The sequence below is a fragment of the Tubulanus polymorphus genome, chromosome 6, assembly GCF_964204645.1.
Source record: "Tubulanus polymorphus chromosome 6, tnTubPoly1.2, whole genome shotgun sequence".
NCBI classification, from domain to species: domain Eukaryota; kingdom Metazoa; phylum Nemertea; class Palaeonemertea; order Tubulaniformes; family Tubulanidae; genus Tubulanus; species Tubulanus polymorphus.
In genome coordinates this window covers 7,757,111-7,782,799 of record NC_134030.1, presented here as the reverse complement: position 1 = coordinate 7,782,799, position 25,689 = coordinate 7,757,111, and the positions used below count along the sequence as shown (strand labels likewise).

At 39.8% G+C, this 25,689-nt stretch overlaps 1 protein-coding gene across 1 annotated transcript in view; it reads right to left on the bottom strand.

The window, feature by feature from the left end:
* Nucleotides 1-657: 657 nt before the first annotated feature.
* Nucleotides 658-25,689, bottom strand: part of LOC141907314 (zinc finger protein 1-like) — a 45,556-nt gene continuing 20,524 nt past the window's right edge. The window contains exons 2-5 of the mRNA XM_074796921.1: nt 13,088-13,219; nt 3,980-6,471; nt 3,704-3,893; nt 658-3,598 (exon numbers count right to left, since the gene is read on the bottom strand). Of these exons, the coding sequence (XP_074653022.1) occupies nt 3,237-3,598; nt 3,704-3,893; nt 3,980-6,471; nt 13,088-13,219 (3,176 nt within the window). The 3' untranslated portion in view covers nt 658-3,236. The remainder of the gene's footprint in view (nt 3,599-3,703; nt 3,894-3,979; nt 6,472-13,087; nt 13,220-25,689) is intronic.

Sequence of the window (25,689 nt, the reverse complement as noted above, 5' to 3'; positions counted from 1 at the left end):
TGAAAAATACATTTTCGTTGACCAGTATGATTAATTGCACTTTGACAACATGATTGAATTATACTTTCGTTAATACGCGTAGCACCTGAATAACTCTTCTCAAGGCCAAGACGAGTAAAATATTTCAACCGTCCGAATAAAGGGGTAAGCTTCGATGTAACGCCACGCAACGCCGACAAAAGCATAATGATTGACTACAAGTAAAGAAACCTGTACACCATGTACAAACAAATCAATATACAATTTATATATAACGATAAAATATTACTACTAAGTAATTAATACTGATAATTCGCATATGAAAATGCTCCTACATCATTAATAATATACATACAAAGTAAAGGCAGCTCTTAAAAACGAATTCTCTGCATTTTAGAAATCCACGAACTCAGTTTTTACGTAGTATTAAGTAAAAGACGAACAAAGGAGCACGAAACGAAGACTACTTTGCTGTTACAGTTCAGTACTACTATCGCCACCTATACTAAGAATTGGAAGACACGATTTTGCACATATCCGGCCTGCCCGCAAGTCACTAAAGCTATGACCAAGGATAAACTCGAGATTATTAATAATCGTAATATTCAATACGACCTATACAATAATAATAATAATAATGATAATAATAATAATAATAATAATAATAATACTTTACTTTTTAATATATTCATCGGCAGTGTGAAAGTAACAGCAGTGGAATATCCCCACACCAGGAAGACTCAAGTAAATTCGAGAAATGCACGAAATTTTTATGTTAAAAAAAAGTTAAATATAGGTACCCGCCGTGGCCCCCTACATTCTTTGAAATTTGGAATAAACTTTTCACAATCACCTGTTCTGCCCTTGGATTCAATAATAGAATATATATGAAATGTTGAAAAAAGACATTTCTAATCTACTACTAAAGAAGCTTTTGCTAGCAGCCTCGTTGGCCTATACACAATTTAAGTACAATATCGCAGGATTAAGGTTTGCCTCAAACATCATTAAGACATCGCAATACCTATCAACTGTCTTTTTTTCATAAGTACAATATCGCAGGAAAAGGTTACCTTTTTGATTTCTCTTATCTTTACAAATTTTAAGTACAAGTGCAGGAGATGCAATTTTTTCTATTCAAAATTCAGCGACTGGTGAAAATATCATATTCAATTTTCTCTCTAGCCAATAAGCTTTCTGTTGCCCGTCGTTCCCAAAGATACGTGTAAATAGTTTATACAGAGTAGACATGAACTTGGAAACGAATTCTTAACGAAAAATAAGTACACATTATTACATTACACCAATGATGCCCCGTTATATCAACCATGCAGTAAATACGATCTGACCAGACAGAAAGAATGTATATTCTAAATGCAAATTGTAAAATACACTATTACATAAAGGCAGTGATATCAGAACATGAGAATATACGCGGTATATCATATTATATACATGATTTTAGAAGTGACTAGGAAGTACCACGTCATCCCGATCTGCTTTTGGAGTCCTACCACGCAAAGCCTTCTAGGGCACATGAAAAGTTCCATTTGGATGCAGTCCCCATCTTTTATTGACTGTCCATTCTACGCGAGTTGGCAACCTACGTAAATTCCCCACAGTAACTAGTTGTTTTCATTAGAACGTAAGAAAGTGTTTAATCTTAATCAGAAATAAAAAATATATGTAAAATATATAAAGCCATGTATGATGTTTCACATTTCACTATATATCGAACAGCATTTTTTTCAGTCAAAAATAGTTCATCAACCCAAGAGACTTCGCGTGTAGAACTCAACGCAGACATGAGAACTTTTTCACTCTGTAATTCAACAGGAAGCTCGGCAATAGCAATCACGTTGAATGTGTCACATACAAATTTAGACTCAATACATTCGGTAGAACAGTGATTGTATTTTATGGATAAGGAAGCGCATACGCTATACAATATATGAATTTCGGAAGCACTAAACTGTACACATACCACTATCATTCTTAGTTAAAAATGTGTGTACATTGTAAATATATCTATCATACGATCATAATTATCATAATATAAATGATTACGAAGAAGCGTCATGAATATAATTATGAACGAGTGTTGCGATGCACTTGCGCAGTGCGTGCGGCGCTAGTAGTTTTTTATTTTGCATATCCTAACAAGTGATCCAGTGCACCAGTGTGTACGCATGTATGAATACAAAACTTCAAAACGTCATACCTTTTTTTTAACCTGTACAGAATTTCTATCATCTAGAGAACATCGAATTTCTACTACCGTGCCCTATAATTCTGACCGATATGACATTTCTTTTGTTCATTGACCGATCCAACCGTTTCACAAGATATTTCAAATCTTTTTTGCCATGATTCGGGCAGATGAGAATACTAGTCAGAAATGTGAAAATGCATTAGACTTTAATAATGAATACTTATACATATACGGGGTATTTAAAAAAACAATTTTCAAAGAGACTTGTCTCCATCCTATACCGGAGAATGCATAGCCTTTACAATTCATTTATAATTACATCATAACATTGTTGAAAGAAAACAACCATTACATTGAGACATGAATTTGCTCGGAAGATAATCTGATTTTCGTACACGGATATTTATCGGAAGACATTAAAAATTCACGTTCCGTCGGAAAACTGCTTTAGAAGCAAAAATGAATCATCCAAGATTTTTCATCCGACTTTCAAGTTGTCGATGATTTTTCGTAATCTGACAGATGTTAAAAATTTTGTTAGAATACACAATTGACAACTGCGGTTACCTTGGCTTTGCAGATTTGATATAGTGAGGCATTGGCTTAAGTCGGCCAATGCGGCTAGTACAGAAGAAATTTCCAAACCAGATACTATTGATAATTCGATAATAAGATCTATTTTACATCATTGGAATGCAGTGTATATAAGAGAGAAAGGCAAGCGCAGATCACCGTTGAGATTTTCGGCAATGTACTTGCCGCGCTCTCAAGTAGGCTCAAAGACGCCCGCCTTCTTCGCTTCGTTTAATTGGTACTGTTCTGGAATGGTCATGAAATAACATTGGAATTGTATCGTTTGGAATGCGTAACGACATTCGGCTGCACGCGGCAGCCAAGACTGACATCATGAAACCGGTCAAAATATTTCTAAAAAGTCTAGAATTTGAGAAAACAACATACAATTCTGTTGCCTTCATTCATAATCTTAGTGTGTGAAAATCTTCTTATTTTTACACCATCACCAAAGCGACTTCTTACATGAATTCTAACTAGCAGCCGTCTGCGCGACTATCAATTTATTGTCAAGCTTTGGAACGTCTATGATTGGCAGTTTGACGTCGGTGAATTGCATGAGCTTCGACGATGAAGATGATTCGTTGTAAAGCGACTCGGTGACGCCCGCCTCGAATATCTCCGATACGGGTTCATCGTCGTCGGACTTCTGTGGTTTACAGTATTTGTATCGATGGTTCATGTGTTGACTGTACGAGCCCGAGTGACTGAAGCGTTTGCCGCATTTTTTACACTGGAACGGTTTTTCGCCGCTGTGCAAGCGTTTGTGCTCCGTTAGGTGGTGTTTGTGTTTGAACGCTTTGCCGCAGATATCACAACCAAATGGACGTGCTCCTGAAATCAAGATCGAATACGTTTCGTTAGTTCTGATCTGACAGATACGCAAGAATATTTGGAAAGAAATTCAATTGTAAAATGTGCATCGAATGTTCCACTCACCTGAGTGTTCATATTTATGTCTCGCCAAAGAACTTTGTTTGCTGAACATTTTGTCACACTGATCGCAAGCGTACATGCCCTCATCCATGTCGACCTTATGATGTTTCCACGAACGACGTTTCTTACGATTCGGTTGGTCGTCGTCTCCCGTCAAACTGTCCACGTAATCCAGCTGTATATCGTCGTCCACCTGCAGAAGAAAACATCATCTATGTATCATACCTTTATCTGCGCAAAACGAAAGCAAGTGAACGTAGAAAAGCGGAGTGAACTTACCATACTGAATGGTCTTTTTTTCATGAGCCCGAGTCCATGTTCAGCGAAATCGGCCATGGAGCCTAAACTTCTCATCGTGTCGATCATACTTCCCGACGTCGACGAATAGCTACTGTCCAGCAACATATCTTTCGAAGAGTTTGACAAGCTGTCCTCATCATCGCTATAATTGCTAACTTTGTGTGATGACGCAGACGATGAGAGTATTTGGTCGATGCTCAGTGGAGATTTTTGGCTATTGCTGCCACAGAAGTTGCCATTACGGTCGATGCAGCTGCTCGGCGATTTCATTTGAGTGTTCAATTGGGAGTTCGTCCGCGTGCTCAGATTCAGTATGTATCCATCTGCCGTGCTGCCAGGCGTCGAACAGCTACTGCTCGGGCTGCTGTGCGCTGGTAACGGTTGTTTCTTAACGCTCAAATCTAAAGGTTCTCTCTGTTGCTGCACGAGATCGGGAAACTGAGGCTGTAATGAGTTCATGTAGACACCACCGGCGGCGCCACCGTCATGAGCAGTCGGCGGCGCGATCGCCGTCGTCGTCGAGCGACTAAACTGCGGAACGATCGGAATGAACGGCGATCGTGAAATTATTTCATCGTCGCGGCGATTGTTGATGCTGCGCGCCATATTCGGAAAATACGGCACTTGTTTGCCGCGTTTGCGATCGCGCGCGCGCATGTTCTGAAACCAAACTTGGACGACGCGTTTTGTGAAACCGATCTCGTTGCCGATGCGCATGAGTTCGTACTTTTTCGGACGCGGGTTTATTTTGTAATACGCTTTCAGCTTCGCGAGCTGTTCGTCGTTGATCATCGACCGCACGCGACAACGCGTCTTATCTTTGTCGTCGTTGTCGCCATCTTCCGTGTCGCAATCGTCGTCGGAATTGTGATCGCTATCGGCGTTCGGCGATCCGGCTGTAAATACGGAATCGCATTCCGTCGTGAACAACGACGTATTTTTTTTGCACAAATATCGTTCGTGTTGGTGGTGCTCAACTGCGCTGTTGAATTCTTCTAAACAGTACTGACATTTCAGTTCGGTAATTTCCGGGCTATTCGCATCGGTTTTCGCAATGGCCAGACGTGGTTCCGGTTTTATAACGGTCGTCTTTTTCTTCCAATCGGATGTTGAGATTGTTAAGTTAGCGTTTTTGCTGCATAGGTAACGTTCATGTTGATGTAATTCGACGGGACTGGCAAATTCTTCGTGGCAGAACTGACAATTATTTTGACTATCACCAGCATCGCAAGGTTCATCTTTGATCTCGATTTTAATGTCTGTTTTACCGTCTTTAACTTCCTCATTGTCTTTAGCAATCTTCGAAATATCATCAGTTTGTTCCCCTTTTTTACAACTAATTGTAGAGTCTTCGGTATCTTTACCATTGTTCGCTCCTTGGTCCCCACCATCAGCATTTTTCACCACTTCACCTTTCTCTTTCTTATCGTCGTGCTCTTCACTGACATCCACATCTGAAATTCTCGAATCACTATTTTCGGATTTTTCTGGTTTGTCCTTATCACAGCTTTCCGACGTTTTATCACTTTCACGTGTTGCATCATCGCATATCTTATCGGGTAATTTTTCACGTGTATCTTTCACGGGACTAGCGCTCGCCGTGCGGCTTTTCTCTTCTTGATCGAAGTCGAATTTTCGTATCAGCGCCGAATTTCTGTCCGTTATGTCGACGAGTTTTTGTTCTAAGCTGCTGAGATGCGATCGATAGAAATCCGTATGGAATTGCGGAATTGGACTGGATAGTCCGTGTAGCAGTGGACTGAGCATGTGTCCAGCGGGACTGTGGTACGGCTGAAACGGTACGAACCCGTTCAGACCTAACGGCAGAAACGGATGAGGTAGGGCGTGCGCCGGTAAAAACGGTCGCGTGTAACTCGCAAACGGATGCGGTGAACGCATATCTGCCATCGTCGGCACGTTATCCGCTTTCTGTGGCGAAGTTAACCCCTTACGCTCCGTCGGTATACGCCGGCTACCGGCCATGTTCATTGCCCAGCATTTTTTTGATGTCATATGACTGCTGTATGAACCGGAATGACTGAAACGTTTGGCGCAATTCGGACATTCGAATGGCTTCTCGCCGGAATGTATGCGTATGTGCTCTTTCAAGTGATGCTTGAACTTAAATGCCTTGCCGCACTCCGGACACTTGAACTTACGCAAGTCCGAACTTTCGTCGTGGCTGATCATGTGACGTTGCAGACGGTAAATGTTCGCGAATGTTTTGTGACAGACCTTGCACGCTTGCGACGTCACCGAGTGTAACGCCATGTGCTTCTCTAGTGAATGTTTACTCGGGAACGATTCGCTACATTTCAAGCACATGAACGGCGGAGAACGAGCGCCGTTTGGCAGCGGCGGCGGCGTGTGGTACTGTCGTACGTGCTCGTCTAAGATGTACTGACGTGGAAATGTCTTATCACATTCGGAGCACTTCAACACCTGAGTTTCGCTGCTGTGGTTCGTGGCAACTGAAAATATGAAGAAATTCGGAAAATCAAGAAAATGCTAAATATAATAACGAACATATTTAAATGAGATGATTTTTTGATACTACTTTGGTATCATTTCATCTAATACAAAGATTGACCGAAAAATAGCTGTTTTAGTATATCATTACATTGGAAGCTTTATTTTTCATAATAATGTGTGCATAAATATCACAAAAATTGTTCGATAGAGATGAATAATAACTTAAGGGAACATTTGACATTTGAATTTGGTGCCTATTGTAAAAGTTTGCAGGCATCTAGCAAGTGCTGCCACTGCACGGGTTATAATGGAATTAACTATGAAGAGAGAGACCAGCTGTCACTTGATTGCAGTGTATGACTGATAGATATAATACATTGTTAGACAACAATGAAATAGACAATTCCATCAAAAGAAATAGAAAACAAAATCTCAGCGATATTTGTATCGATGCTGTGAATGATCTTAGATCTGAAATCTTTACTATAAAAGCAGTTCTTTTGAGAGAAAAAAACTTTATGAATGAGACCTAAAAGTCGACTTGTTAAACTTGTGCGCAATATCTTTGAAACTATAAAGAGGCCGTTGAATGCCGTTGTTCAGGTCCCCAGTAACTCAAGTATATATCGCCTCTAACACCTGATAATGCACTTATAACCCTCACGAACCTGAAGTGCCCCGATTGTAAATATTTCTGTTTTTCCCGATAACGAACTTTGTTGCTATCTGATAGAGATGGCTTTACACGTTGAATCCCATTATAATATGCCACACCTGTAACATCTGAGCTCGAAGCAAAGAAATTGAAAATTATTGTAATTATCTTTATAGTAAAATGTTCAACGTAATAATATAACTTCATGATGTATGAAATCCTTTTGATGAAACTTCATGATGAATGAAACACCATTACGAACGAAATCAGCGCTTAGAATGTAACTTCGGCCTACATTATCTACGACTGATATTGACTGCGTTACAGAAAGATAACCGATTTTATTGATTATGTATGCATCGCTTCTAAGGCGGCACTACGAATAGAAGAGAGAGGTAGCTAGTATCAGCATGGGAGATTATGAAATGTCATTTCTCCTCCTCCTCCTCCTCCTCCTCCTCGAAAAACCTGATGTAACATTTGAACACTAATCAAAGGACATAATAAAACATAACAAGCAAATGTTATGTTTACAAACAGATAAACCTGGGAAAATGCGGGTGATGCAAAGTCAGGAATGCAGCCAGGGTCATGGGAAAGGAAATTATAGGGGGATTGTGGAAATGACTCACAGGAGACCACCTGATGCAGCGGCGGGCAGGATGTCATCATCAGCATCATCGCAGGAGTAACCATCACCTGAAGCCCTTAGCAATAACCCAAATATCTCGGATCTCGGAACGTTCTAGTTTTGACTGTGTGGGAATTTCACCTGGGAGTAATCATACACCACATGTTCAAATAAACTATTTCCAAGCCTGAGAAAACTGTAAGGAGTCAATCGTAACCTAAATGATATCTCACAGATATTAATCTCGGGTTACCTATCTATTTCAAACAATTCTGCTCGAAACTAAACTTTCGATAAAGGGCTAAAAAAATTATACCTTGTTTTACCTAATCGGCAGGGTCACTCTTGTAAACGTAAAATAAATCTATAGTTAATAGTACATTTGCTGTAAGGTCTGTTATGGTTAGATGGATTATGACTTTTTTAAGAAGTAATGTACATGATAGGTAGGTGGAGCGCCGGATCAACAATCAGGATCAGCAGAAATGAGAAACATCAATTACTTAGCCTGTACTTTCATTATCAAAGAGGGTCTCATTATCTCTCCGAAGCAATAAAAAACAGTCATTCAAAAATATCAATATTTCAATTAAGAATGAATCAGAAAATCTGTATAGTCAAATTATTTACAAGTCACAGCAATTTACAAGTCATAGTTACATCAAAATCTTGAAAATAAATGATGGAACCAGGTGAGTCAGGTTGCAACAGGATAGAACTGGAAACTCCAGAAAGAGCATGAGAAAATGATGAATCACATTCCCAGAATTCAGGATTCCGGATTCTTACGAATGATAATTTTCCCCAGTCGAAGAACAGCTGCCCGTCCGACCGCCTATTACAAAAACAGGACGTCATTGTCAAACGGAGAAAATAATCGTCATGTTCACCTCATGAGCACTTACCAAATAAAGGTAGTTTAAGCCAATTTTCCCATTGAAAGCTGTCCCCCCATTGAACGCGTATAAATAGCCCGCTTAAAAATGCAGGTATTTATCAATTTCGAAAATTTATGGAAATCGCTACAATAGGCTGAATGTTTACACACAGTTCATCTACTCGATCACCTGGTCATGCCGACGCGGCCCGGTCATCCAAACCGCTCCGAATCACTGAGCACCCCCGATGACCTGGTGTATCAATAGACTCGGCCAGCTGCCGACATGGGCTCTTTTATGGCGCGTGGCAGTGTTTCTCTATATAGCTAGGTTTGATCGGAGAGGATACAATATGAAACAAAAGACAACCGACCGGTGTTTCGTTTTGAGCCGAAAACGCCTTTCGCCAAATTAATTTGGACCACGGTTTTGTGTGTATCGCATAGCAATTTAGAAATCATTAGATACAACACAATTGGCCATCGGAGTGGGTTCGAAATTTGACACTATCAATTCCGACGTTGTATACAATACATGTATATATCATATTGATGCATATCAGTATTTCTGCCCACGACATTTCTCTAGACATACATGACTCTAAAAGGTTTTAATTACCACTGCTCCGATTCTCTTTATCATCATCATCATCATCATCATCATCATCATCATAGTATGACCTTTCTTGAGATATTTCTTTCTAGTACAAGGAACATAAATTTTGGTGTACATCTATGGATATACATCCCGATTTCCGAAGTTAAATGCTAAATCGTAATGAATAACAGCTGGCTTTCACACCATTTCATAACAATTGTTTCTGAATAAATTCCTTCTAAGTGAACAAGTAACCATTATATATTTTTTCGTATCAGTTTAACCAGTTCCTCTTGAAGAAAAAAAGAATAACCATACGGATTTCTCTATACCGATGAAAAGTTAAAAAATGCCGGATATTTTTTGTAAATCATAGCATCCATCCCTCATCGTACCGTAGGCCTACTAAGGTTTACAAAAAAATAAACATATCAATAAAGGAAATCTTACATCAAGTAGTATTCAATATTTTCGCGTTTTTTACATGATAAGTATCAAGAGTTACTCGGTGCAACGCGTTTCACTCTCAGCCAAGAGACAGGTGAAAATACTTGACAACAAGCAAGCCAGCATCACTGCTCTGCAAGTCAGTCTGTACATTCAATGCGACCGAATGCGAAAGTGAAAAATTCATCAGTACCTTTATTGTACAAAATACCAGATAAAAAGTGACTACTGCATCGTTCAAGCTGCTATATTGATCAGTACATATTCAATAAATATTCTATCGCGGACTAAAAAAAAAATCTATCATAAAAAAAAGAATTATTCACAATGAATATTCAACCGAATAAGTAAGTTTAAACGCGAGTTTGATTAAATTATCCTTATTTCGCAATAGAACGGAAAAAATTTGTGTTCTATTTCTAAACTTAAGAAAATAACCACCTGCTTCAGTCATAGATTATCATTCTAACTCTTTTTAAATCTTCTTTTTAAAAGTTATTTCACCTAGCGATATCTAAACCGAATCTGTAATAAATTCTCACTTACATTGAGTCATTTTGCTGTCGGTGTCAATGATATCTAAGACAGCTGAAGGTTCATCGTCGACGAAGGGAACATCCTTATTATCCAAACTATTACATACTCCGAGTGACTGATAATCCACATGCGCCGGCATCACTGCTTACACTAAAGACAACCTGCTACACGAATGAAACATACCACAACTTAGGTATGAGATCTAGCGAGTGCCACCGTGCGGATACGACCAATCACAGCTTGCCTTCAACCTGCGATACGATGACTGAGGTAGTCGACGCAGACAACGCCGGCCAACCAATCGCGGCACACGTAGCTTACCTTCGCATGTACCATTAGCATAACAAGCCCTGCCTACTTCAACATGAACGACTCAAATACTATTGAATGCCGGCTGCTAGCGCGTGCTGCCGCCAGTGTACTGGATAAGAACTATAGCGCAGCGCAAACCGATTGAGCCATCGGCTCGGAAACCGGTCACATTTTCAACATTCGTTCCGAGTGTTTCCTGAATTTTTGTGCCGCCGAAAACGGATAAAACGACGTCGTCGACGAAAAAAGAAACGATAAGGAAGTATCAATACGCACAGGGCCACGTGTGCGCGCTGCAGAATTGAGCCAGCGTGTGACCCAACAATAGGGCTATTATTCCATTACAGGTTTAGATCGCTATTATAAAGTGTTCGACAATCGGTATTGTTCGTACAATAGCGCCAACGAGCAAGCGATCTCACCGTAAACTGGTTATAATAATTACTCAGTCAACGCATCAAAATGACGGATACACTTTTACCTCCATTACACGTACATGAACGTGTGCCGAGTTTCCATAGCCAATAACGAACACCTCTGACATGAAATTCTTATTTTTTGCAAATTTACGTGAATAATAATTGCCTATAGACCTATCCACAGGTGTGACTTAAAGAGTCTGAAACGCGATCATAAAAATGTCGAGCACACATGTGATAATATCTTTATAGAGGTTCCTAAATTGACCAATTTTACCGATGATGATGATGATGATGATGATGATGATGATAATAACGCTCTCGGACTCATTGTGAACGTACAAATTACCCAGGTCAAATCATCAAGATATAATAACTGTCCGAACACCTGCCTTCCGTAATAAGAACAGGGACCAGCATCATAACCACTTTTTACTCATTGTTCTATATATTTTTCGACGACTGGTTGGAACACCGATGACATATTCGAAAAACGTCAGAGATAAATGGTCGAGTAATTGACGTTGGAATTCATGTATTTTCCAAAACCTTTCGAACTAAAACGGTGAAATACTCGAATGATAAACCACTAGTTTAGTAAGATATGTCTTAATTATGTCTCAATTGCTATGCGTCATTTTTTTAAAGTGGCAAATATTAATTACACCATAATGACTCCATAACGACTTCTATAGTTGTTAGAAACTTTTCCATTTTCGATATTTTCATTGGTATATAGTAAAAATGAATTGAGGCGTGCGTAATTTATGCCTATGTACCTATGACATCATGCTGTGAACTAACGAATATTCGAAGGTACGGCGGTCACAGGTGGATCACGGGCGGACATCTGTGACCGGTCAGTGTGCCTGGAAACCAGCCATGCGAAATGAAACCATTGGGCAACACCTTGTATCGAATGAATCCGATTTGAACCTTTTTTAAGCTGTGCTTCCAGACCATATTTGCTGCGAGGGACAAATAATCATTTTCAATCCACTAATCAGGAACGCCTCAACACCTAGCCTCGACTCATTTTAACATTGAGTTTCAGGTACTGTAGTAGAGAACAAATGTACGGTACTTGTCATTGAGAAAAATAATACTTTGGATTTGTCCATAATCGGGGTTATCATATCTAATCGACAAACTACACATCGAGCTTCAGGTACTGTAGTAGAGAACAAATGTACAGATTTACTTGTCATTGAGAATAATAATACTATGGATTTGTCCATAATTATGCTTATCACATCTAATCGACAAACTACACGATGAATATCTAATGCAAATAAAATTTCTATAGGTACTTTTCACTATTTTCCTATTTCGCTCGTTTATTGTTATAAAAGTTATATAGTGTATTTGTCTATTATCTAAATAGATATGTAGATGGTATTTCCCTCATCCATCACCAGCCAAAAATACGTTTGACTCATACAGATACACAAATAGACAGATTGGCGATTACGGATTTAAATACTATTCCAAAATACTTTCCAAATCTGGTTTCAATGGAATCTCGTCTCTCGGTGAAGATGAGTCACACGTGTAATTTAAAAAATTCAGGCGATTTAGTCGTAGTCTCGTCGGTATCTTTGAATTAATCGTGGGCGTCCATGTTTGGCTGACTCCGCTGAGTAACGATAATATTTTGCATCGATATACGAACTATGGATATCAAACGACTCATTGACAATGACGATGATGTTATGAAAACAGCACTCAGTAAACCACAGGAGTCGAAACCGCTGAAGAATAATACATACCAGCAGCGTTAACAAGTGGGATAAACACCCTCTGACGTGCTACAAGCCCCCTTCGTTAAAGATGGCCGCTTCCATATATCACCTATGACATCATCACATTGCCTACTCTACTAGTAAATGGATCTGACAGCCACATTGTCTGTCAAAGTTGATGTTGTCATAAGGGCCCAGTTCCATAGTCATGGCTTAGACTTAAGACCAATTTAAGACCATCTTAGTTCTATAGTTCTATAACCAATCTAATTACAACCAGTATTAAGATTTAAGATCATCTTTGACTTAAGACTTAAGTCTAAACTAAGGAACCAGCCCAAGGAGATTTAGGCTCCATAGCCAGTTTATGGAAGCATAAGGAGCGTCATGCTCTTACCGTCATCATTTTCATCATCATCCGTAGCTCTATCATCATCCTCCTCTTCGCTGACGGCCTCGGGATAAACGATCGCGGTGTCTGCCCGGGCAAGGTATTTCTTAATTTCTTCCTCATCAATGGACCGGTCATCTGAAAGCATAAAATGAATCATTTGTTTTATGATGCCATACAAACTATTATTGTCACATATTATCAAAGTTACAAAACATATCAGTAAAACCAAGATTATTTTTAGGTCAATCATTAGTTGAATTTGTAGACAAGAAGATCATAATCATTGTTATCATCATCATTTTCATCTATAAGCATTTCCTCATCGGCATCATCCGTCGGGTACATCGGGGTCTTTACGCATGAATCACTGATTCCAAAACGCAGCAATCATTAAGACACCGATTTGAAATCCCCAATTTGTCAGAATTTTACAAGACCGATGGAATTTTAATCCGCGCGCGCATAAATAACATAATAATGACCATCATCGAGACGGATTCCATTTCGACAATCGATTCGTTCAACTTGATTTGAACTTCTAATAAACTAAAGACGAATACGTACACAACGCCATCACAGATATAATTGCATTTCTCTAATTTCCGTAATGGTTCTTAGACAACTGTTGACTGAGCCGGAGTTGAAACAATAATTTAATGGGTTCAATTTCGCAAAAACGTGAAAAAATCTATGACTCAAAACTAAATAGATCCGACGACTCAGATCGCGATTTTCTTCTTTACACTCGTAAAATAGTCGAATGAAATTGCTGACCGACTTGTATTAAGACTTTTAAAAACATTTTGGATTTCATGAATGAAGAGCGATCGAGCAGTTAGTTCAGTAGTTCAATGGACAACAGTTGATACTACAACCTGCGACCAACGATCATTAGAAACGGCGGAGCCACGTGGCCATCGGTTGTTCTGCTTCGCGTAACACCCGTGGTCTGAATTACACCCGTGGTCCAAGCTGACCCCACGACCACAAGGTATCGCTGAAGAACTAATCGGTGACATGTGCTATAAACCGACATCTGCAACTCTGCGTTGTAGTCGTCAGAGGCGATCTACAGGTGTTCAATATGAAACCATCAGTGCCTAGCAGGAGCAAGGAGCACATATTGCCGTATATAATTCACCTGACAACGGGTGGCTTTTAACATTACATTTCACTCATTACGTGCATTCGTTAAAAATTTGTACTTGTTCAACTTTTCACATTTCTCTCTCTCTACTCTATAGAAATGGCCACAGCTGGCTGGTTATAAATCCCTGAAATTATCTATCACATCGATAAACATCTTGACATTCATCAAACTGAAATTACAATCATCGCCAGAGAGAACTTCCTTACTTTTAAAAAGTTCAGTTATAGATATAGATATTTGCCTGTATACAGTATAATATACACATTATATAGGATTTTTTTTAGGATTCAAACATTCATTTTGCCTAGATGTAGTATAGTTGGCGCGAAGAGCTGTTAGGATACAAAAAATCACCTCGAAGAAGGTAGCAGCGCGATCGAGGATCTAGTGTTACGAAAGACTGACTTAATTTAGTGACCTTGTTTAATGTCAGAACTGTGGAACGTAATCTCGTTTCGAATTTGTAGTCGCGTAAACGTTAGTTGAATGAAGACGCATTAAACAAATGCATAAATCAGAATTAATAAGTGTACGAGAATAACAAGCCGGATGGACTGACTGTGTATTCATTTTTTTTTAAACTTCCTGCACAGAGTTTGTCATCTGCATCCTCGTTGGTTATATAATCAGACGGAAGGATGACGACGATAATGGCAGCCGGAGCATGATTAACTTTATGTATGACAGTCGCTAATCCGTACTCACTGGATCACCGGGGCAATTAATCCGGCTTTAATCCAGCTCCGCTGAACCTACCTGCCTAGATTAATGCGATGTGATTACACTAGCCGTGCGTAACGTTAACCCTCGCCACTCCGCATACCGGCGTTTCGCACAATCACGTACAACTCAATTAGAGATTTTCTGACACCGTAAAAACAATAATGTTTATAAACATTGATACCTAGTAAAGGTTCTGTATGTACAAAACGTCGTCAATGTCAGGGGTTTCAAAATGACAATTACAATTGTGAATTCCGTAAAAATGTTTTATAATATTTCATTATTTTATTTTGATAATCTTTTTAAGAGGATGTGCACTACATCATCAATATATCGGGGCTAGACTGGTTGCCAGTCAATTCAATTCAATGATCGATATATTCAAATAACTTTATTGATCCGTAATATCATATAATTTATACTACATTAGTAATTGTCGATAATATTACGCAATATTTATGCTATTTTTCAAGGCTTTCAAGCCTTAGTTAGAAGCTATGGAAACTTTTGAAATACTTCTGTGTTTCTGGAGAGTTCGGGTAGTGTGGTGTGTAAATTCTTCGATAACTTTGCCGGTCAAGATGTCTCAAAATTATAGATGATAGATTATACAAGAGGTCAAAAATCAAAACGATGAGCTTTGATTTACCTATCGGCGGTGCAAAAAACAGCTTGAAAACATCAGAGAACAGAACATTATATACTTTCTTTACGAACAAAAGGAAAGAAAAGCAAAGAGAACCTTTCTGTAAACAAAATCCAGGTAATATTCCTTTAACTTCTGGCAAAATGAATGCTACTGAATACTACACTAGAAAAAAAATAAGTTTCATTAGATTTAATCGCGATACACCTCAGCGATGAAGAAATATTCCGGGAATACGGTAAAAAAACAGGTGCAAACATAGCAACTCTGGTACAGAATCCAGCGCACACAAAAACCTTATATAAATATTGGATACTTTTCTTGGTTAATGCGGGGCCGTTTCATATGTTTTTAAGTTAATTTAGCTTCGTTTGCAGTTGACTTTTTAGCTCGAACTGTTCGAAGCAGGTCAAGAATACTCGCTACCAAATTAAGGTTAGTGACTGGAACAACAGAGGTCGGTTACTGACTCCGTATATGATCTCAATGAATAGCGACAGGACGCCGTTCATTTTCGCAGAATTTAAAATTTTCACTGAAATGGACCCCGATTATATCGAAAGAATGAGAACAAGTTCGGTATGTTACACCTGAAATGAATCGCTTGTTTTTCCCCCAAGACCGCGAAGCGCAGTGTTTTCATAAATGAAGAAGAGGTGACTTTTCGTAAACATCGTAAATGAGGATAACTGGCATACTGAGTTAACACCTGCGATTCGAAAACATTCCTCACGAGGGAATAGAAAAAGAAGGAAGTGAGCAGAAGAATTCGATAGCATATTCTTATTAAATATAATCTGATATCAGGCAGCAATGACAAAACTATCAGTATATAATGACCATGTGTATGCAAAAATCAGTAATGGGAAAATTATGGATTTTGAAGTATCCTGAATCTCATTGAATGCAGCGAAAAATGACTTAAAGTGGTGGTAGACATGACTTAAAGTGGTGGTAGACAGGTCGTATCTGGAAGACAGGCATATTATATAGGCATATATAGTAGGCCTTGCCAGTGACTTGCTGCTGCAACACGACTTTCTACAAACTAGCAAACCTACATACCCTCACAACCTAGTAATACCTAGTCACAACCTTGCTCTTCTTGGTGCAACCAACAGACAATGCTCTTGCCACTGACAGAGACTAGTCGCACACCATCACCGACCATGGCATCGTGACCTGCACGCCTATTAGTTATGACCAGTCGCAACCGATCGTGTTGCAAGTGATTTACACCCGCCTTTATATTCTTTTGTTTGGTTACATACAGTTTTATCAGCTACGCCAGTAATGATAAAGCAACGCTTGTATCACTGGGATGCTTGTAAAGCGTTCATGTCATGTTGCAAGTTGACCTACACCCGCCTTTAGATTCATTATTTTGGTTACTGTTTTATCAGCTACGCCGGTGAAGATAAAACGACGCTTGTAGCACTGGCACGGGCACCAGCGTCGTCATCGCTGCTGCGGCGGAGGAGGACATTCATTCGTTTTAATAAAACGTTGAATATACCTGTCCGAGCAAAGACCGCCGTGCGGATAGGTGCGCATTACAGCATCGAATTACCAATATACGACGAAACGAGCTGTCATCTCGATAGTAATACAAACATATAAACGTCCAACGAGAAATACACCGGTTATGAGAGAGAGCTCGGCGGCAACGATGAATATTGGTCGCAGTATTCACAGGAAACTCGTGTTCGGAAACAAAGCCGTGAAAACTAATTAAAGGTAAAAAATACCTCTTACCCGCACACTTGACTCGCGCTCGTCAAGAAGCTGCGAGGTACTGCGATCACACACACACGCACACACAACGTTCATTGATTATTTTCTAGAAAATGAACATTTTCTCATAACGTATTCTCAAAAAAGAAAATTCACGAGCGCTGCTGGCAGAATCAAGATATCGGTCGAAAACAAGTTCTGTGAATAACATGTGTTACGTGTAGTAGTAGTTATTGGATGAAAATGATCTTAACTTAGGCATAGCTAAAGTCTGTTCTGACTTAAACCAGGTTACATTTCAAGTCCAATGCACATGATGTATAGGGAAACATGTTCGATTCCATGTTTCTGTGTTTCCCTACGTAGCACAACTAGGGGTATAATCCATGACAAACCCAAACATTTTTTGAAAATTCACTGCTTTTTGTGCAAGGACACGAAACGTTCATGACGGCAGCGTATGCCTTTGGTGCAACCATCTGAATCCGTGCCTGCATTGGGCTTGACAAACAATAAAAAAATCTACGTTTTTTTCAACTGAATCTGCCCAATTCTTGAAACACTTTTAACTAAGAGATTTCCAAACTGACCCACGAACAACAGTATCTACTGTAGTTGTTATCAGTGAGACATTAGAAATCAACTCGCGGACGCACCATAAATTAGTAGTAATGATCTTTTCGAGCAGGTACAGTCCAGTATAGTAATAAACAACAGCCGTCAGACTTGCAGATTTCTCCCAAGCACACGTCACTTAATAAGGATCTACGCTGTTTGAACTGCCTGAAGTCGATACATATGGCCGCGATCGCGCAAGCGATTTAGATGGGTCCGTGACTGTATGAAATGTGGACCAGAATTTGGTCGCACCAAAAAAACCGGATCAGGCCTGTGCCAAATTTTAGCACGGTTAATCACTCCAGTGAAAATGCTTGCTGGTTCTGGAAGTGACTCGCCTCACTCACCACAGCCACAACAGCGTTTTAATAGCACAGTACTATGAGTGACTGATAAGACATGGTTCCCACAGTTATATGAATTCAAAATTCCCAAGTTTTTCTCCAGTACTTCATGGATGATTTTCCCAAATGCAAATGAACACATATCGTCATGCAACAGTCAACATTTTAGCGGTGACTGGTTGAGAAAGGTGATTTTCAAGGGAAATTGCTGAAGAAAATTGCCCTTGGCAAATGCAATATGTGAAATGTAATGAATAACCCAAATATTTCCCTGATATGAGGAAAATTTTTCAAATTCCCAAATATTTCCAAACCGGGATTTATTATTTCAAAATTCCCAAGTTTTTCCCAATTTCCCTGTTCCGTGGGAACCAAGGATAAGAGTGAAAATGCTCTCTAATCGCGCACGGACGAAATCTGATTCTGATCTGGGCCAGTTTGACCCGGGCCAAATGGTCTCCCTCGCAGGTTATTTATCATTCCTATTTCACCAAACGTGGCAATTATAGGCCTGTAAAAAGTCCGCAGACGTTTAAATCTTAATGAAGTCACCAGCAGCGATGAAAATTCACAGCCAATCGAATTAAAGTCTTGACTGAAATTGAGTTACGCCGGTCAAAGTTCAAACCGGTTTACAACCAGACCTCGCTATTCAAAACGGATCAACTTCGTCCTATCGACAAAAACAAGCGGAGAACATCGATTCAATACCATCAATCAAAGCCGAACGTATTTGACCACTGGACGGAAAAACTCAATTAGACGTACTCCGATTCTGAAAAAATACCTCATTTCTCCGTGATTCAATAACGGCGGCCATTTCATACACGGAGGTATAAAATGAGAGTAAAATTGATGGACGAACCGAGGAATAAACGAACCAATCACGACGGCAAATCAGGTTTACCTACCGACAAACAACCGGTTCGTCGGCGAGATCGGACCTGATATTGTCCCGGTACGAATGTGAGTTTGATGAATGCGATTACGCGAATTCTACGGGAATTTATTCGCGTTTTGTCCCCGCCGGACGATCGAGTTATAAGTCATCGGGCAAATGAAAAAATACGCGTGTCGTACGCCGCATTGATAGATAATTGAACTGCGTAAAGAGATCGACCGTCACAGAGCAAAGGGCAAATAACCACACCAGTAACAACTAGCCGATCTATACTAGTTCATTTAGAAGTAGTTCGGCGACTTACATTCAAAAGTTTGGTACTTTTATTTAGAAGAAATTTGGTACATTCATAAGAGTTTGGTACATTCATTTTGAAAAAATTTGGTTCTTTCATTTAGATTTTTGGTAGTTTCCTTTCGAAGAAATTTGGCTCTTTTATTTAGAAGTTCGATGCCTTCATTTAGAAGGTTCTTTCGTTTATTAGCTAGGTACTTTCATTTGGTACATTCGACTAATTTGGAAAGTTTAATAATGAAAATAAACATTCATCTACATCTAGAAGTATGACATTTTCATTCAAAAGATGCCCTTCTTACATTTTATCAAGAATTAAGGCATTTTCTTTTGGAAGAAGTTTGGTAGTTTCATCCGGAAGAACTGTCAAAAGTTCAGGATTTTCATTAAGTATAAGGCTCTTTTTAACACCAAACAGGATCCAGTTTCTCCGAGTTAGAGTTAGTAGTGTTAAAATTAGTTCATTTTCAATGAGTTAACTCAGAGTCAATTCTTAACTCAGAACTGTGGAACTGGGTCCTGGGGATTAAGTATTGCATATCTATCCACCAACTGCGTCCTGGACATTCCATAACTGTTTACGCCGCATCGATAATATATAGAATGTTATAATTCATTAATTACTTTATATCATGGATTAATGAGCGCTGCTCATCGATGAACCAATGATCAGATAATATTGATTTTGCGAGTGAACATCTCGCTTCGCATTTTCGTTATAAAATACTCGCCGAGAATCGAGAGAACGCGAGATGATGTATTTATACACTGACTAATAACTATAAATGCGTGCTTTGAAGACCGGCGTAACGGGTCCCATCGGACGGCGATGAGCGCAATTCAAGCGGATTATAAATCTTAAATTTTGAGACAAGACGTCGACTAATTCGCGTTAAAGATGGTCTCGTGTCCGGCGACGAAGGCCATAAACGGACAATACGCGCACTTGTAATCAGGCAACTGTAATTACTTGTATGAATGCTGGCCGGAGAATTAACGCAAAACGCGAATACTAATTCCGCGCTAATTCAGGTTGTCTCAGATCCCAACGGGCACGGGGAGTAAATTGCCGATTTACGTCCTACCGACATTCAATTAGAACGAGTTATACATCATCGTCGTCGTGTACAAACTGAGAGAGAGAGAGAGAGAGAGAGAGAGAGAGAGAGAGGGGGAGTTCGATAGATCGAAGGTCCACGGGTCTCCGGCGATAAATTTCGACTACGGCGAAGAAGACGATGGACGAATGACATTATCCCATAGAAAGACAAATGAACATTAATGGCTGGTCATTTAGAACGAAGAGGTGATAGAGGAAGTACGAGTTCATTAGCTCGGGGAATCAACGCTATGAGCGACCATGTCTCCGGTAATACCATCGCCGACACTTGCAACGTCTTCATATACAGAGAATGATCAAATGTCGATGCATGACATAGAAGATGGAAAAAATGAACAACTGGAATCAAGACCATACAAATCATAATTATCCCGGACTGTTTCGAATGTAGAATTCCCAATAGCGACATATTCGTAGATATTTATGGCAGCAACACCACGTACAAATGTGTAATGATTGAATTCGTCTCCGGTGACAAATAGCCGAATCGCATGTAAGAACTTTGTGGACGCGACGAAATTTATCGAAAAAGTTCGTGCGCGAAAGTAGAAATTTTACGGCGAGCCGCGAAAACGACGCCGAGACGAAGTTAATAAATACCCATCAATTCAAACACTCGGCCGGCAGCGGAAGTTTTAAGACGCAAACATTTCGGCGTGTTAATTCAAATCCTACGTGCGAGAAAAGCGTTCGTACGCCAAAAAAGCACGATCGTAAAATGTAAATGCGAGGAGTTATCGGTGACAGGAGAACTGTCCCCGGTGACCGTTGGCGTCTCCGCTCCCGCACCAGCCAGCCACACGATTAAGACCGCCCGGTTATGTATTCGTAGTCGCCATCAATGACGACGCTTATGATATTTATACAACATGGATGTACACACACGGAAATCTTGCCGAGTGGAATTACTATTTCCTCGGCACATAAAAAAACAACACGATATAAGGCAAAAAAAAATATATTCTGTTTCTGGTCAGGCCCTTCTGCACAAAATGATGCGTTTTTTTTTTAATGTTCCTACATTTGACTATCCAGTGTGATGGATTAGTCCGACCGGACGTATAGTAGCCCGCCCTTTCAAAATTGACAACGATATCAACATGCTTTTAGTTTTCATCAACAATCAGACAATAGCAATGAAAAGATAGATGGACTAAACTTCCGCGTTTGACGAAATCGGCGATTAGTTGGCGCTAGCGCACGGTGCGCGAATTTTGGAGCCGACTTTTGTTTCCGAAAAAAAATTTTGACACGGGGGTTCTAGATCGACGCGCGCTGACCAGAAACAGAATACATTTTTTGTTTGGCCCTATGTAAGGAATTTGAAGAAGAATACTATTTACTGATTACTGAAAAAAGTAACAAAACCATGTCGGTCGTCTTTAAAAAACAAACAATATAATGTAACTTGAAGAATACCTGATTACTGAAAAGTTACAAAACCATGCCAGTTGTCATTAAAAAACATTAACCCTTTCATTGCCTATCCCTATCTCAGGTGAGCTGATCATCTAAATAACCCAATGATATCTAGTATCATCAGTAGGCCCTATGAGCAATCATCCAAAGATCATTGAGATGATTGCTCATCAGTAGGACCTTGGAGTAATCAGTCTGATTACTCCAAGGTAAGAGGTAATACACGGATATTGTATTGTTCACTTGCATCATATTGGGCATACTTAAAGGCAATGAACAGTGACCTTTTACTTCAGTTAACGGCTTGGGCTTGATATCCAATATGACGCGCTCTGATATTACATATAGGAGACTATTGTACTAAACTATATGCGTAGATGTTTTCATCGGGCAAAACTCTCAAACTCTATTCATCATCGAACCGAAATGATAACATTTGATCATCTCCTTTTTTAAGATGTATTTTTGAATACCTGGAGTCGGGAGTCGACTGTGAGTCTGTATCGCGTGTATCATAGATACATCCATCATCTACAACGTTGTCATCTTAACATCATCTGATTTATGGCATCTTTATTCCGCTAAAGTCGTACCTTTGATGACTTCACGATACGCATCTGAATAACGACGTTTTCATGCGACATGTAGCAAATTGCACAACAATGGCCGCCCGGGCTGTGATTTACACCCGTGTCTTTGCTTCGTAAAAATATACGCGTTTATTCACCAACAATGAACAACCTCAGCCATATGAACAACGACGCTACTTGGGGGGGGGGTGTATTTAGACGACGAGATGAAATCAGAATTTTGCAACTGCTACTGATCAAGGAGAAACAACTAATCCCATCGTTGACAAAAAAATGCAACTTCACTGAAACATCTAATAAAATTTCAATAATTAAAACGAAAACAAAAAAATAGACTCAGCCTTACATATGAAGAGCCATCAAGGGTACAGATAATGGAAAATCCAGATGTTTCGTTCAAATTAAGAACTTTGAGAAACTTTACGATCCTTTATTCGATATGCGTGTAAGAAACAAATTACACGCAGAAAAAACTTTCAACGCAAATGATAGAACTTTGACCACTGACAAATGTCATACGACTTTACCGGGATAGCACTGCGGACCACGATAGGGGATTTACCATACATAGTTTGCCGAATCCATTGATGGCATCTTTGAAAGAATACCGGATTCATCAGAAATCCCCTCTGATACAGCCGTCCGACTGGCGCAGTCCATAAACTACGTCGCTCAGTGATTTGCTCATCAATTTAACAGTACACAATAACGTCAAACATTGATCCCTTACAAGAGGTATATCAATCGAGACTGGTGCCTGGGGACAGCTTTACTCGCTATTTGGACCGGTCCCTTGGGACCGCCACGACGGATTACGCGAGGTGAGTCAATTCAATTTAAACTCGGCCTCATCCCTCGTTCGCGTTCAGCTTGTGATGGACGACGATTTAAACGAGCAGCGAGTAAATACCATCTCAAATGCGCAATCGGCCAAAAGTGGCCGAACTTCCCGCGTATTCAATTCAGTAAAGTAGTGGCTGGCTGGCTGGTACAGCCATCAGAATAATTGAAATACGACAAAATATTTATCGGTCATGAATATGGCCCAGAATTGTCGAAAATAGTAAAACGATCGAAAATGCGAAAAAATCTTAATTTTTTCGTGCAGATGCAGATGAAATACAGAGTGATAATGGGATAGGCAAATTCTAGCGAGGCACCTCCTCGCTGAAAACTGCTATTTGCCATCGACGAGTAGAGGAAATTCCAGCGCTGCAGCCACACAAATCGATATTAATTTTTTTCACAGCCCCGATATTGTTGATGTATGTAGATATTGTAGATATTAAGCGCGTAACAATGGAATCACAGCCGGTCGCAGTAGACAATCCTTTGAGATGGGTAACAAGCCCATTAACGTCAAAAATGACTCAATTCATTTAAGACGTCACCCATTAAGAGTGTATTACAACGACAATTTCAGACCGGTTATCAACAATTGGCAATCAGGCCCCAGCAGCATGCGTTTTATCTAATATCGAATCAATGTTCGTTGTTCGTATACGCATCAGGCAATCAACTGCCGCGAGATTTTGTGGGTCGTTTTCCCGTCGTCCCTTGACAACCGATCTCGGGGAAAATCATAAGACATGTGAACCTGCAATTAATGCCCTGTGAATCATACAATAGCGCCGGAATGTCATCTTCCAACTTTGATATCAACCCTTTAGTAGCCGGAGACATTTTTTAGGCGTAGGTCAACTTGTGACACGATTAGTTGCTACAGGTCGCAAATCAGTGTTTAGGGCTATTGTGAAAGTATGCGACTTGTGTATGTGTATGTAGCAAGGGCAGCCTAGCTAAGTTACAACAAGAGAAGATGGTCGCATCAGATAACAGAAAGGGGAACAAGTGTGACGCGATCGTTGCTGGTGGTCGCTGGAGTCGCTGACAGTCGCAAGGCCGACCTATGCCCAGCTTTAAGCGTATATATCTATATTACTAACTTAAACGTTTTTCGTAGTTGAAGTCCTCTTTCTTTGAAATTCAATAGTGACAACTATACATCATATTGTAATGTGTATGTAGATCTATAAGCCATCTTTGCAACTTCTTATTACATATGCTTGCGTCATAGATCTAGGTACAGTTGAGCAACCGATAGCAAAACTTAGTTTTATTTTTGAGTAATCATTCAGATTTTTCTCTCGAAGGATCGACGTCCAAGCTGCAATCGCACAAGCATTATGGAACCTTGGGTTGACAGGAGCCGGACTTGGTCGCACTAAGCCCGTAACTCTAGCACGGTTCAAATCAATCCCAGCGAAAGCTAACTGGTTCGTGAAGTGACTCACCTCACTCGCGCAGCATTGTTTTGATAGATTATACTTATAAGTGAGTGATATCTGTGAAAGTGCTCTCCCAATAAGCACATTTGGGTCTGTCTGGGCCAGTTTGACCGCAAGCCAAATCATCTCCATGTGCTCGTGGATCTAGCTCATGGTTTATGTCCATCTTCTCTAGGACAGGCCTTGTTTTATACCAGGGCTCAATCTTTGCCACCGCTCACATTTTTTTGATTGATTGATTCATTTACATTGAGTATAATTACATATCATAATAACATTATTAATATATATAATGATGTTAATATAATACATTACTATGATGATTTCTCTTACAAAATACCAAGACGAACTATGAAGGGCCTGAAGGCTGTAGCTCTGTGCATTTCACCAAGTGTTACCTCATCGTTTCCCGTTAATTATGCCGAGAACGAAATTACGACCTCGACCGATACGAAAACGTCAGTAATTTGTCGTGAGCGCCGCGACAGCCACTGCGTTAAGTTCGCCCGGCGCGCGTTTATTCGATCGTTCAACACTTATTCATCATGTCATAATTGCAAATTTATGAATTCATAACATTATCCACCCTGGGCCGAGCAGATTGGATGAAATTCTGTCTTTGAAAACTCAGTCAGTTTAGTGTAAGGTACCTTCATTGCCACCAGCAGCATCCATGTATATTGTGTGCCTGATTTAAAAAAAAAAATAATCATATTTTCCACTGTCTTTTGATAAACTTATCAACGAGCGATATTGATAGTAGATATCAATGAGTTTC